The sequence below is a fragment of the Chlorocebus sabaeus genome, chromosome 4, assembly GCF_047675955.1.
Source record: "Chlorocebus sabaeus isolate Y175 chromosome 4, mChlSab1.0.hap1, whole genome shotgun sequence".
NCBI lineage: Eukaryota > Metazoa > Chordata > Mammalia > Primates > Cercopithecidae > Chlorocebus > Chlorocebus sabaeus.
In genome coordinates this window covers 51,605,195-51,620,885 of record NC_132907.1, presented here as the reverse complement: position 1 = coordinate 51,620,885, position 15,691 = coordinate 51,605,195, and the positions used below count along the sequence as shown (strand labels likewise).

At 42.1% G+C, this 15,691-nt stretch overlaps 1 protein-coding gene across 4 annotated transcripts in view; it reads left to right on the top strand.

The window, feature by feature from the left end:
• The window catches only part of NIM1K (NIM1 serine/threonine protein kinase), a 96,762-nt gene that overhangs the window by 49,914 nt on the left and 31,157 nt on the right, over nucleotides 1-15,691 (top strand). For 3 of the 4 annotated variants that reach the window (XM_073014775.1, XM_073014777.1, XM_073014776.1), the window contains 2 exons: nucleotides 2,464-2,582; nucleotides 4,682-5,675. In XM_073014775.1, coding sequence (XP_072870876.1) covers nucleotides 5,384-5,675 — 292 coding nt within the window. In that variant the 5' untranslated portion in view covers nucleotides 2,464-2,582; nucleotides 4,682-5,383. The remainder of the gene's footprint in view (nucleotides 1-2,463; nucleotides 2,583-4,681; nucleotides 5,676-15,691) is intronic. The other variant, XM_007961494.3, reaches the window with a different exon arrangement.

Here is a 15,691-nt window from a genome sequence, read left to right as displayed (position 1 = left end):
CCACCACACCCAGCCTGTTTACTTTTTAAAGGTAAATATACGCACATGAAAAAAATGTAAATCATATGAAAAAGTAAGCAGTAAAAAGTATATGATTTTTTCCACTCCATTCCCCTGTCCAACAAGTCCCTTCACCAAATGCAATAACTCTACCTGTTTTTAGGGATTCCCTCCGCTGTCTTACCCCCTTTTTTTTTTTTTTTTTTTTTTTGAGATGGAGTCTCTGTCGCCCAGGCTGGAGTGCAGTGGCGTGATCTTGGCTCACTGCAACCTCCGCCTCCTGGGCTCAAGCGATTCTCCTGCCCCAGTAGCTGGGATTACAGGTGTGTGCCACCATGCCCAGCTAATTTCTTTGTATTTTTAGTGGAAACGGGGTTTCACCATGTTGGTCAGGTTAGTCTCAAACTCCTGAGCTCAAATGATCCACCCACCTCAGCCTCCCAAAGTGCTGGTATTACAGCCATGAGCCACCGTGACTGGCCCTTTCTTACACTCCTGATTATCATTTTATACACACTCTTCCCACCTCTTAACCGTATATCTTGGATACTGTAACTCATTCTTTTTCACATCCATCTTTATGTCAGAAATACACATCTTTGCATATGTGTGCAAAGAAAAATTCTAGAAGTAGAATTGTTGAAGCAAAGAACACATACACTTGTAATTAATAGTTATAGCCAAATTTCCTTCCAAGCAATTGTACCAATTTATACTTCCAGTAACAATGAATGAGAATTCCTGTTTCCCCATACTATCTCTCACTAGTGCACTATCAAAATTCGTTTTGCAGCTTTCAAATTTAATATGTGAAAAATCTAGTTTCAGTGTAGTTTATGGGTATTTCTTTAATTATAGGGTTGAGTATATTTTTATATATTATGGAATCATTTGTATTTTCTGTGAAATGTCTGCTCATGTTCTTTATCATTTTTCTTTTTTGGGAGGATATTGGTATTTTTCTTTTCTTTTTTTTGAGACGGAGTCTCGCTCTGCCTTTAGGTTGGAGTGCAGTTGTGCTATCTTGGCATTTGGCACTGTCTTGCCTCCGCCTCCTGGGTTCAAGTGATTCTCCTGCCTCAGCCTCCTGAGTAGCTGGGACTACAGGTGTGCACCACCACGCCCAAAATATAATATTTTGTATTTTTAGTAGAGATGAGGTTTCACTGTGTTGGCCAGGGTGGTTTCAATCTCTTGACTTCGTGATCCCCCACCTCAGCCTCCCAAAGTGCTGGGATTACAGGTGCGAGCCACCGCGCCTGGCTGGATATTGGTATTTTAAAAATCAATTTGTAAAATTCTTTATTTAGAAAATTGTTTATTTTTTATTTGTTTATTATATTTGTTGGAAATTTTTCCCTATAAGGTTATCATTTGATTTTTGCCTTTTTGTTTTTGATACTTTTGGGCAAACAGAAACTTACAGCTTTATGTAGTCAAATTCAATGTTTTCTTTTATGGCCTTCGCTGAGATCATAAAAAAAATTCTGATTTTTTTCTAGTATTTCATTTTTTTGTTTATTTTACATTTACTTAGATGATTTATTTGGAACTTATTTTGAAGTAGGAGTGAGATAGGCGTTTGGCTTTTCCCCCAATTGGTTTGCTAGCTGTCCCAAGTTGCAATTCATCCTCAAGGCAAACCACAGCAACATCTGTAAAAGTGTAACAAAAACACTTTATCTGATCTAAATGGAAGATTAACTGTCTCCTCGACCACTAAGGCAAGACAATTGGTTCAAGACCGTTTTGCAAGAAGTTTCATTTGTAGGTGTAGGGTACGTGATTCAAGACAGAGACTGATCATATTTGGCGATTGTATCTGAGCCCTCCCTCTCTGTTGAATTGGGAAGGGAGGGAGAGGAATTCCGGGGAGGCACCTGAAGTCTCAAACTCTACTGTAAATCCCAGGCCCTGAATAGAGCTCAGGATATAGAGCCCAAATCAGGAAAGTTGGGGAACAGGAAAGCAGAGAAAAAGCCCTGAACCAGCAGCTGGGCAGGAGATGGAGGGGAGCAGGTGCAGAGGGAGGCAGGAGGCCTGGGCGCCTGTGGGGAGCTGATTCTTCCAAAGTGGCAGGGATGGGGGAGACTTGCATTTCTAAGCAGTTGTGTCACAATTCTTAGGGGGATGATGGACTTTGGACTAAGCTTTTACCTCCACAAGAAGATGGGGCCAGGAATTCTAATAGCTAGTAAAGGGTAGCCCAAATCTTAGAAATGGGGACTGAAATAAGCTGTCTGAGATGATTAAATTCTGGGATAGTGTTAGTAGTTAAAAAATAAAAATATTTGCCTCTACTAACTCATACCTAAGTGTAATGGTGGGTTAGTTGGTAAATTAGTTCATTCCTTCTTCAACAAACTTTTATCAGCTACTGTGCAGAACTCCCAGAGACAGAGGGAAGAGTAAAGCACAGGTTCCTGCTCACCTGGTGCCTTTTTTTTTTTTTTTTTGAGACAGAGTTTCACTCTTGTTGCCCAGACTGGAGTGCAATGGCACGATCTCAGCTCACTGCAACTTCTGCCTCCCGGGTTCCAGCAATTCTCCTGCCTCAGCCTCTCGAGTAGCTGGGATTACAGGTGTGTGCCAACATGCCCGGATAATTTATATATTTTTAGTACAGATAGGGTTTCTCCATGTTGTCCAGGCTGGTCTCAAACTCCTGACCTCAGGTGATCCACCCGCCTTGGGCTCCCAAAGTGTTGGAATTACAGGTGTGAGCCACTGTACCCGGAGCCCTCCTGGTGCTTTTGTAGTTGTGGTCCAAGTACATTAGTGACAAGCACAGCATGGTAATGAGGACACAAAGCCAGTAAGTTCTTCACAGAGTCTGTTAGAACACAAAGTGATCAAGTACTGCATTCTATGGAAAATCCATATTTTCTTTTGCCTTAGGTTAAGCTAAAGTTTCTTGCAGAATTACTACTTCATTCTAGTCTGTCATAAGCTGCATGGTGTTCTTCTGCCAGGAATCTGGGGAGATCTAGTGCCACTTGGCCTTCACAGAGATTCTTAACCTGATAGGTTTCAGAATGTCATCTTAAAATCGGATGCAAATTGTATGGGTGAGGATTATTTTTTTCCCCTGGGGATAGAGTCACAGGTTTTGTTAGCATCTCAAAGGAGTCTGTGACCTCAGGATGATTAAGAATCAGTGATTTTGGCTAAGTACAGTGGTTCACACCTGTAATCCCCATACTTTGGGAGGTAGACGTCGGTAAAGAAAATAAAGAAGAATCAGTGACTTAGATTTTCTTCACTCTAATTAAGAACCTTTACCTTTTTTGTTTTGTTTTGTTTTGTTTTGTTTGAGACAGGGTCCGGCTTTGTCATCCAGGCTGGAGTACAGTGGCTTGATGTCAGCTCACTGCAACCTCTACTTCCTGGGCTTAAGCCATCCTCCCACCTCAGTCTGTAGGTGTAGCTGAGACTACAGGCACACACCCTGCTAAGAGTTATACCACCACACCCTGCTAAGGGGACCTTTATCTTAAAAATGTTTTTTAAAAAACATCCTAATCAGTCTCTAACCTAGAGATGTGCTTAGTTACTGATACCTGGTCCCTTTTAAGCCTATGTTCTTCATCCTTCTTCCAGATTCCTTTCTCCCTATCCAGAAATAGGAGCAGTACTGGGCATCAACCTCCTCTTTACTTCCCTTATTTATGTTTATTTGGCAACCCCATACTTAACCTTAAGTATAAAGTTAGGAAACCTTATTTATGCTTAATTGTACTAATGTGATATTATTGAGCAGAGTTGGAAATCCATACATCCAAGGCAGTCTCTCACGTTTTCAGTCAAATTTTTGGTTTGGAATGCTCAACTCCAAAAATCAAGTTTAACACACATTTTCTTAGTAAACACCTTTATATGTAAGAACTTATACTCCATTTTGAAGGAGAGAGGAGGAGAGCAAGATATACATATGAGTCAAAACCAGTTCCCACCTTCATTGAGATGGGACATTTTGGAAAATGCACGAAGTGCTGTGGGAATTCAGAGACGAAGAGAGTATTTCCTGCTGGAGAGTGCAGAACAAAAATCCGGAAGACATCGTAGCTGGGCAGCATTTCTTATCACCAGCAATGCCGTAAACCCTCCTTTTCCACATCTTCAAAAGAAGGTGCTGGGCCTAGACACTGACACCTGCTCAGAAAAATTCAAAAAGTAAACGTAGGAGGAAAAATCAGCCTTTATCGTAGAATGACATAGAAAGAAAGAATGGAAGCAACTAGCATAGGACAGGTCGTACAAGAACAGAAAGTAGTAAAGGAGATAAAATATTACTATTTGAATGCATATGAGAAATTTTGAAAACCAATAGTAATCCAGAATGTTTGTCATCATTGCTATCATATTACTTTTAAAATTTGGTTTTAAAGCAACACAAGGCAATATGCATATTTTCTTAAACTTTAAGAAATAGAAAAATTGTTTTGCTGGAAATATGTACAGACCCTAGGGGCTTTTCTAAAATGTAGGTTGAGAGGTGTGTGTATATACTCTTTTCTTCTTACTAGATCACGTGTAATCAAGCATCTACTACTGATATGAGTCATAATTTAAATTTGTGGAGTACTTTTAGATCAATGCTCACAAAGCAGTTTCACATTCATTATAAATCCTGTACAGTACATTAGCATAGGCTAATAATTTTCTTACTCTTTATTCTTAGGTTGAACCAGCCAAATTTTCGAGACAGCTCACGGCTTAGAGGAAGGCTCATCTAAATAAAGGCCAGCTAAAGTGACATTGCAGGGATTAAATCCTTCTCTGGCTGCCTGTGTGACCAGAAGGCTTATTTGCAAGTTTCTTCTTTCCCGGGGTCCAGATTATTAGGTCTCCAGGGCCCTGCGGCTTGACAGCAAGAGAAGCACGAAATGAAGCTCAGAGATGAGCTCCCGCAGCAGGGTCTTGAGGTCCTCCCAGGGGCATTTACACATCAGAATGCAAGATTCTCTGGCCATCAAGGGGAATAGCAAACAGAAGCCTTTGTCCTGGGGCACAGCCACCTACCACAAAGCATCAGACTCCACGTCTGGCCACAAAGTTCCTGGAGTCCCATCAGGGCAGTGGGTATGTAACGTGTGCCTAATTGTACAGCTAGAGCTTGCAAGTTCAATGTGAGGGAAGGTGGGAAATGTCTTGAGTGAGGTGAGCAGCTCCGGACTGGACAGACTCAGCTACCACGTTCACTGCCCTCCTCTCACTAAACCCAAGAGGGAGGCTGCTCAACTCTCAGGAAAACTCTCTTGAACCCTGGGCACCTGCTGTCCTCAGTTGGCATCTCCCACCCTCTGAGCCTCTTCTGCTCCTGCACAACCTGCCCTTGATCGGTGGCTCTTTGCTGAGATGGAGACGTGAGCCCCCGTGGACGATGACTGCAGTGTATACAAATGGAGGCGGCCTGGTGAACCCCCACTATGCCCGGTGGGATCGGCGCGACAGCGTAGAAAGTGGCTGTCAGATCGAGAGCAGCAAGGAGGGCGAGGAAGGACAGCCCCGCCAGCTGACGCCCTTCGAGAAACTGACACAGGACATGTCCCAAGATGAGAAGGTGGTGAGGGAGATCACTCTGGGGAAACGGATAGGCTTCTACCGAATTCGAGGGGAAATCGGAAGTGGCAACTTCTCCCAAGTGAAGCTTGGGATTCACTCCCTAACCAAAGGTAGGATCCGACTTCCCAAGGGTCATCCCTGGCAGTATTGGGACCTAGCGTAGGTGCAGGGTTAGGTGGCCAGGGCTAAGGAAGCAAGTAAAGTGACCTCAGCGGAGCCCCTGCAAGGCTCACATCCTGTGCCAGCCGCCTTCTGTGGTCTTCTCAGTTAATTTCCACAGTAAACATGTGAGGTCAATATTTTTTTTTCCATTTTACAGATAGAGAAACTGAGATCCAAAGAAGGTAAATGTATCTTCAGTTCAATCGTAGAGGTTTTTGACTCCAAACACCCTTCCACCATACCATGCATATAAACCCACTCAAACATGAGAAGAATCTCTCTGGTGAGGCCTTCGAGAAGTGGAGTGGAGTATGGCTTGGAAACAAGCCACCTCATCTCCCAAGCCCATATTTATAGTTTCCATTTATATTTGTGTCTCAGTGATAATGGCACAGTGCAGCACAGGAGACCCTCCAGATGGGCACTGTCTCTGGAGAACGGGGTCCAGTTTCCCTTCCATTCAGAGGCTGCTACTTCTGTCATATTTGAGAGAAAGGGATTTGATCTCAGGACCTTTTCTGTTCAGTCCACCCTGTCCTAGCTCTCATTGTTTGGCTCCTCATTCCACATTTGCTTGGCTACCGGACACTCTGAGATTCTGGACTAGCAGTGCCCAGCACTTTGGCCTCAGGGAGAAACCATATGGAGAGCCCAGCACCCTTCTGCTGCTCCGACCCCACTGTGGGCACTTCCCCAATTTAGCAGAAGTCTGGGGATTATCATAAGGGACTTACAAGACAGAAAAAGAACACTTTATGACTTGGCATAATTTACTGAGTCCTAAAACCCATGGACTCTACTGTCTCCCGAGAGTCCCTGATTGACATTTTCTCTGCTTGGACTCAGTCAGCCACCATGTCTCCAAAGCCTCTCTTTTCTTATATTAGAGTTGTCTTTTGCTTCCTTTTCTTCTCCAACCCCCAATCCCATGCCCCTCCAATCCCTTTGGTTGGCCTTTATAGAAAAAGCTCCACACACATGTGTGCATACATGTACCTCCCCCTGGCAACTGACCCACACACTCCCAAGTCACTGGAGTTTCACATCTTCTGTACTCTTGTTCTGAAGCCTGTGTATCTGGGTTCATGTCTTCACATCTTGGCTACTCTACTTACTCATCTGGGTAAATTACAGTACTTGTCTGAGCCTTAGATACCTCACTTATAAAATGCAGCCAATAACAGTGCTTACTTCATAGGGTATCATAAGGATTAATAAGTGCTCAACAAATGTTAGTTAGTGGCATCATTTTGCAGTTGCTTAATAAGCCTTGCCTTGCCTTTGTGCAACTGAAGATCAACTAAAGTATCTTTATCGGAAGTTCATTCCTGCCCATCCCAATACACAAACTGAGATCAATGCAGCTGCCATGCCCTACAGCCATAGTTTTCAACTGACTGCACGTTAGAATTACCTGGGAAGGTTTAAAAGAGAATTAGTGCCCAGAACTCACCCTCAGAGCTTCTGATGTGATTGGTCTGGAGTGGGACTGGGCATGGGTAGTATTTGAAAACTCTCTAGGTGATTCTAACTAACATGTAGCACTAAGAAATACTTGCCTACAGCCACTTGCACATACTGCAGACAGCTTTTAAAATAGCACTTTCTCGGTAGTTGCCACAAATGGATAATCCAAGTATTATTTGTATTTTAAAATCATTATGAGGTATTGTGTCAGGTTTCCATGCCATGTTTAACTTTCAAATTTCATTTCACTTGAGAGAATATTCATTTATTATTCATTTAGGTCAACAATAGAAGCACTATATTAGGCCTTGGGGGATATAAAGATGAAATAGATACAGCCTTCATCCTCCAGGATAAGGGAAAAGAAGAGGTGTACAAATAAGTATAATACAAACCAGAATTTGAAAACATAGAAGAGAAAAGCTACGAACTTAAAGGAAGGAAAGAGACTCTTCCACCTTAGAAATACGGTGAAAGGCTTTAAGTGAAGATAAAATTTGAGCTACATCTCAATGAAGGATAAGATTTTGGATAGGCAGTGACTATAGGACAGAGGAGGGTTAGGGGTTAGCTAGAGGAGAATGTGAACAAACGCATTAATGTAGGGAAATGACATATATAGTACAGTTACCCTAACAGTAGGGGAAGTAGGGTAAAGGGCTGGAAAACTTAGCTGTGGCTGAATCATAGGGGACTTTGAACATTATCCAAGGATTTTGGATTGTTTTTCTTACAATGAAGACTTTAAAAATTTTGTGATTAGAATTGGGCTTTTGGAACCATATAGTGATGAGAATGAAGGCTGAAAAACAAGAGATGCAGGAGACAGGGAGCTATCAGGAATCTATGGTGATGGTCCAGCCACAGGGAAGAATATCCTGAGCTAGGTGAATGTCAGTCAAAATAGAAAAGAGTAAGGAGCTGACCATGCCAAAGAGAAGAATCTGGAGGATTGGTGTGTTAGTCAGTGTTTTCCAGAGAAACAGTACCAACAGAAAAGAGAGAGAGGGGGGAAGAGAGAGAGAGAGAGAGAGAGAGAGAGAGAGAAAGAGAGATTAAGAGAGAGAGAGAGATTGAGAGAGAGAGAGACATTTACAAGGAACTGGCTTACACAATTATGGAGACTGCCCCCAAGATCCACAGTCAGCAAGCTGGAGGCGCAGGAGAGCCAGAGGTGTAAGTTCCAGTTTGAAAACCAACAGACTCAAGACCCAGGAAGAGTCACGTTCAGCTTGAGTCTGAAGGCTGAAAAAGACCAATGTCCCAGGTAAAGGCAGTGAGGCAGAAGCAGTTCCCACTTACTCAGTCTTTTTTTTTTTTTAATTAATTGCTTAATTAATTATTTTTGAGACTGAGTCTTGCTTAGGCTGGAGTGCCTATCCTCCACCTCCCAGGTTCAAGTGATTCTCCTGCCTCATCCTGAGTAGCTGGGATTACAGACATACGCCACCTTGCTCAGCTAATTTTTATTTATTTATTTATTTATTTATTTATTTATTTATTTATTTAAGACAGAGTCTCGCTCTGTTGCCCAGGCTGGAGTGCAGTGGCGAGATCTCGGCTCACTGCAAGCTGTGCCTCCCAGGTTCATGCCATTCTCCTGCCTCAGCCTCGCGAGGAGCTGGGACTACAGGCGCCCGCCACCACGCCAGGCTAATTTTTTGTATTTTTAGCAGAGACGGGGTTTCACCATGTTAGCCAGGATGGTCTTGATCTCCTGACCTCGTGATCTGCCCACCTCGGCCTCCCAAAGTGTTGGGATTACAGGGGTGAGCCACCGCACCCGGCCGGATTAGTTTTAAATATGCTAATGGAATAATTCACTGTTGCTTCATGAACACTATGATTTTTCAATGTCATTAAATATAGATATTTTTTGATATCTGTATATATGTGTATATATTATCCATGTATGTGTATTTATTATCCATACTCTCATCTTTTAAAGAGGACATATTGTTTCACATATAGCTGCAGCATAAATTCTTTAACTTAGCCACTATTGGTTAACATTTGGACCATTTCTAAAGTTTTGCTGTTAGTTATAATGCTACAGAGATTATTCTTTTCTATACTTCTTTACATATACGTATGTTTTCTCTCAGCGTACATTCCTAGAAGTTAACTGTCTTGGTCAAGGGGAATGCATTGAAAAATTTTAACACATAGCACCCAAAGAGCAGCTTTTGAATCCTTACTCATAGAGTATATCTATCTGCAATTCAAATCTCATACGGACTAATGTTGCTTTTCAGTAGTCTAGAGCCAGCATGAAAGACAAAAGATAAAACACATAGGGCCACGAAAGGCCAAAAATCGAGACAGAAGATGTGATTTGGAAGGTTACAAGAGAAGTTGGATAAAGCCAAACAAGGAGAGTAATTTAGAAAAAAGTGTCCAATGCTGCAGAAGGGTCACAGAGCTACAGTCTGAGCAAAGGCTACTGCACAAGTGTGGGTTCAGATGTTAGATTCCAATAGAAGGGAGGCAGGATGGGACAGTAGGAAAAGCGTGGACTTGGGGACCAGACAAATTTATCTGGAATACTCATTCAGTAACTTATAGGCTTCTGACTCTAGGCGTATTAAACTCTTTGGTCCTCAGTTGCCTCAGCTGTAAAATAGAGATAATGGTTTTTAGAATTGTTGGGGAAATTGGAAATAATATATGTGAAGTACATGACATATATACCACATATATACCACTCAAAATGGTAGCTGTCATTGCTATAACTTTACTTTTTAATTAAACTTATTTCAAAGGGTATTTAATGTTATTACAATAACAAAAAACCAGTATCACTTACTATTAATAGAAGGTGATGGTAAAAATAAATATAATGCAAACAAATTAAAAAATATTAAAGGAAAATTACCAAGTAACAAAGTAATTTTTAAAACATGCTAACAATCAATCTCAGACTTTCTCTTTGCCTTAATTAGGAGAATTAGAGGAGAGCTGAAATGGGAATCCTGTTTTAATGCTGTGATTCAGTGCTATTTAAGGCTGTTTCCATGCCCTAAAATCATTTCAGTCTCCTGAGTCTTAAAGGTTCCACTTTGGGAAGCACTGACATCATCTAGTTCTCCCATGTTTTACAAATGAGGAAATGGAGACTCAGAAGAGGCTGTCCCAAGGTTTAGAACCTGTTCACAGGAACTCACATGGAAGGAGGTGTATTGAGTACAGGGGAATTCTATGTACCCACAGCAGGGAAGTAGGGCTGGGTCTTAAGATGATATTCTTTCGATCTTCACTTTCTCTGGGGCTGTGTGCTTTCTCATTTCTACTTTTCTTGATGAATTTGTTCCATCCTTGTACCTCTTTCTGCAAAATGGTTTTCCACACTTAATTATCAGAAGGTATATATGGTCAAAAATGGTTGTTGCCAGTCCCACAGCTACATAAACTCTCAGCGTTATTGACCATCTCCATCCCATGTGTTTCATTCTGTTTCAGTTCAAATTTTAAAGAGATATATATACTTGATTACTAGCCAGTTGACAAGGAGCTACCTTTGAGTCAAGGGCATGCCCATGTCAGTGAGCTGTAGCCCTTTGAGTCACGTGGGCCACTACTGTCTCAGCAGAGCCAAAGGTCCAAAGAAGTGTCTCTGAGAAGGGAGAAAATTGACAGACATATCCACCATAGTGGCATTAGCTAGCTAAGCCGAGAAGTTTCTACAAGCGGGGAGCAAAACAGTGTCCAATTCGGTAGACAGGATATTATGTGAAAGGACAGAAAAAAAAGGTGGAATAATAATTGGTGTTTATATACTGACTTCTCGGGTTCCAAAGACTTCTTGTCTGTTGTATTACAAAATTAACTTCATACTTGTCCCCATGAGTTTCAGAGAGCATGGCATTTTCCTGCTGTGTGGGTGTGGGTGGGTGCCTTGTGTGGCCTCACTGACATGCCCTCCTTATACCTAACCTGCTACAGAGTAGCTCTGTTTTCAAAGAGACAGTCTCACCCGCTGGTTCTGGGACAGTATGTGCAAAAAGGGCAGGAAAATAGATAGCAGTTTGTACATATATGGCCCCTCACCAAACCAACTTGCCCAGAATTGTCATCAGCTTTTCTAGGAATATAAGGACAGTTTGAATAAGATAATAGAGGAGATTCCCAGGAAAGCAGACAGTTGCAATGCTAGGAGCAGCTCCCAGGACAGTAGTCTAAAAAATTTAAAAAAAAAATAAAGAAATACAAATCACCAAGTACTCTGGATCTCTACAAAGGAGGCTCCAATATGGGTCCCTGCTGGCCGGGGTTTATTTTTATAGCTCACAGTTTGGAATTCCCTTGCGCTCTCCAAGCTGATAGGGAAGGTTGAGAGTCATCATGAGCCCCCTTTTAGGTTGATTAGAAATTTCTCATAAGAGATGATGCACTTGGCTTCTGAATATTTTATGTCCCATCTGTTGTTACAAACAAAAGAAGTGGCAATGGATGTGGGTGTTTTTTTTCTGTTGCTCCCCTTCCTACTTCTTCCTTCTGTTACTCTAGTCTCATGTTTCTAGGACCCTTTCTTCCTCCCACTTTACTTATCTATTTATCTATTAATTCATTCTTTCCTTCCTTCCTTTTTTTGTTTTCTTTTGAGGAAGAGTTTTGCTTCGTTGCCCAGGCTGGAGTGCAGTGATGCGATCAAAGCTTACTGCTGCCTTGGACTCCTGGGCTCAAGTGACTCACCCACCTCAGCCTCCCAAAGCACTGGGATTACAGGTGTGAGACACCGTGACTGGCCTTCATTCCTTTATATATATATATGTGTGTGTGTGTGTGTGTTTATGTATATATATGTTTATGTGTATATATATGTTTATGTATATATATAGTTTAATGGAAGCAGACAGGAAACAATTGATAAGTACTGTCCACAGTAAGGCAGCAAGAATGTGCTTACCTGTGCCCAGTGAATCCAGGAAGGGTCTATTGAGCAGGAAAGGCTTGCGATGGGTCTCGAGGTCTGAGGAGCAATTTCACAGGAGAAGGGGGAATGAGAACTCCAGAAAGAGAGATAGGGTGCAAAGTACATAGAAGCATGAACCAGTGTGGGGAGTATTTGGAGATTTAAAAGTAATTCAGCAAAGCTAGAGCATGAGGTGCACCCACAGAGTCATGGGAAAGAGATAAGGTGGTTGGGGTTTGATCGTGGAAAATCTTCTTGGATATCTGGATTTTGTCATTTAGGTATTGGAAAGCTATTGAAGAGCTTTTTTTTTTTTTCTTTTTTTCTTTTTTTTTTTTTTGAGATGGAGTCTTGTCCTGTCACCCAGGCTGGAGTGCAATGGCATGATCTCGGTTCACTGCAACCGCCGCCTCCCAGGTTCAAGCGATTCTCCTGCCTCAGTTTCCTGAGTAGCTGAGATTACAGGCACACGCCACCAAAGTTGGCAAATTTTTTTTTTGTATCTTTAGTAGAGATGGGGTTTCACCATGTTGATGAGGCTGGCCTCGAACTCCTGACCTCGTGATCTGCCCACCAGTCTCCCAAAGTGCTGGGATTACAGGTGTGAGCCACTGCACCCAGTCGTTGGGGAGCTTTAAGCAAGCCATCAATGCAAGTGATTCATATGATTTTATTTCAGTGCGGAATGTGAATTGGAGAGTAAGGAGAGTCAAGGAAGTCAGAAAAAAATGTTAGTCAAATGGTCCAGATGGATGATGATATTCATCTCAACTAAGGAGAAGTGGCAGTGAGAACGGAGAGAAGGGGATGCATTTGAAAAATGTCTTAGGATATTGGAAAACCTTGTGATCAATGGCATGGGTGAGAGCAGCACGGGACATGGGAGAGGAAGAATTGATGATGACTCCCAGTTTCCAGTTTTAATATTTACCAGTAAATAATTACAGGAGAAGTGGATTTGAGAGTAAATTTTTGGAAGCACTGACCTGGAGGTGTATGGAATTCATGAAATGAATGGGTCTAGCAGCTTTATTGGAGCCCAAGAGAAAGTATGATATGTAAAGATTTGCGGCTTAACAAACTCTGGGATGTAGTGAAAATCTTGGGAGTCCTAGTTACAAGCTCCTTGGTGTCAGACCTTTTATCACATTGATCCTTAAAGTTCCTCCATGTGTGTTATAAATAATAAACCCTCGACAAATATTTGATGATTAAGTTAGTATAACTTCTCATGAAAAGCCAGGAGTGGTGGAGGAAGAAATATTCGAGGGAGCAATGCATAGCAGCACCTTCTGGTAGGTGCTGTATGCTATGATCTCCCTGGAGGACAGGGCTGGAGCACCAACTCAGTCTGTAGCAGAGCTGCATAAAGATAGCCCAATGGTTTTGTCTTGTTTTGCTTTTTCTAGAGATGAAGTCTCAACTATGGTTGTCCAGGCTGTTCAAGAACTTCTGGGCTCAAGCAATCCTCCTGCCTCAGTTTCCTAAGTAGCATGGGGGACAGCTATGCACCACTGCACCTGGCTGCTCACTGGTTTTAAAAAAGTGATTCTCCCCTCTTGAATACGTTCATTAAAACAGCAATTTGAAATTGTATTTTCTTACTTTAAAAATGGTTAGAGATTTTGGGAATTCACCCTAAAAATAAATCATATATTGGAAATACTATAACCAAAAAAATGTTCTTTGTTGTGTTATTTATAGTGTTGAGAACTAGTAATACCTTATGGAATCCAATGATACAGGAATGGTCAAGTAAAGCATATACACTGGACAGAAGATTCCATAGCCATGAGAAATCATGATTATGAAGACTCTGTGGTAACACGGAAGATGGGCAGGACATGAGAGTAAGTGAAAAGCCAGGTGCAAATCGAGTGCACACTATGATGATAATACTCTGGGTTCTTCAGTGAGATTATTCATTCAACAAACACTTGTTGAGCACTTACTATGCAACAGCCACTATTCTAGGGACTGGTGATACAGCAGTGAACAAAATAGACAGCAATCTCTGTCCTTATGGAACTTACACTCTAGTGAGAGAGAAGGCAGACAAAAATAAATGTGTAAAATATTTATTGTATTATGTAGTGATAAGTGATAAGAAAGAAAAGAGGGCCAGGCGTGGTCGCTCACGCCTGTAATCCCAGCACTTTGGGAGGCCAAGGTGGGCGGATCATGAGATCAAGAGATGGAGACCATCCTGGTCAACATGGTGAAACCACGATTCTACTAAAAATACAAAAATTAGCTGGGCATGGTGGTGTGCACCTTTAGTCTCAGCTACTTGGGAGGCTGAGGCAGGAGAATTGCTTGAACCCAATAGGGGGAGTTTGCAGTGAGCCAAGATCCTGCAACTGCACTCCAGCCTGTTGACAGAGCCAGACTCCATCTCAAAAAAAAAAAAAAAAAAAAAAAAAAAGAAAAGAAAGAGCAGGAGGGGAGATAGAAAGCATTGAGGATGACAGTTTTTAGATAAGTTGGCCAGGATAGCCTTACTGAGAGGTGATATTTAAACTGAAAGAAATGAGGGAAATGGCTATGCATGGGGGAACTCCATCAAGCAGAAGGCATAGCAGGCGTAAGAGTGCCCAGATGGGAGATGCCTGCAGTACTCTTGAAACAGCTGAGGGGAAAGGGCAGAGAGTGACAGGGAACAGATTGTGGAGGACCAAGTTTGTCAAAGTAAGGAGTTTGGCTTTTCCGGGAATTTCGCAGGAGCCATCAGAGGGAACCAGGGATTTCACAAAGGGAACCAGGGATTTCCTGGGATTTCACAGGAGCCATCAGAGGGAACCAGGGAGTGACACGATCTGGCTTATGCTTTAACAGGATCCCTCTGGCAGCTTTGTTGAAAATAGACACAGAAGGCAGAAAAGGAGAGATCAGTTAGAAGCCTATTGTATTAATCCAGGCAAGAGATAAAGGTGGTTTGACCTAGGAGGGTAGCAGTGGAATGCTGAGAAGTGGTTGGAGCTTGGCGGTATTTAAAAGGTTAAAGATAGCAAGACTTGCTAACAGATTGAAAGTGGAATATAAAAGAGAAAAGTCAATTACTCAAAAGGTTAGATAAACACAAGAACAGTTTACATTGACTGCAATGGGGAAGATTGTAGGAGAAGCAGGTTTGGGTCAGGAGAAATCAAGAGCTCAGTCTTGAGCATGTTATGTTTGACATGCCTATTACACATTTATGACACTACAGAGCAGACATTGTGAGTGCCTCCGTGTCCCCTTGGGCCTTACCATTTCAGTGCTTGCAAGACTGACTTTCAACTGCTAGTCTCTCTGTCTCTCTGCCTCTGGGCTTTCTCTAGCCACTGGAGCCTACTCTGCATGTATGGTAGCCCAGAAGTACAGAATGCACTTCCTGGTGGAGTGGCCAGCAACCACTGACTGGTAGGAGTTAATGTAAAAATACTCCAGTTCTCTCAGTCTCCTAACAATGAAATTAAGGCATAACTCTTAGCAGAATTTACTGGACACTTGTTTAATAACACCCTCTATAGGCTGCCTTTCTTGTCTCACTTCCCCATTCTTCTACTAGGGTTTTCTAGGATCACCTCCCTCACAAAATGCTTG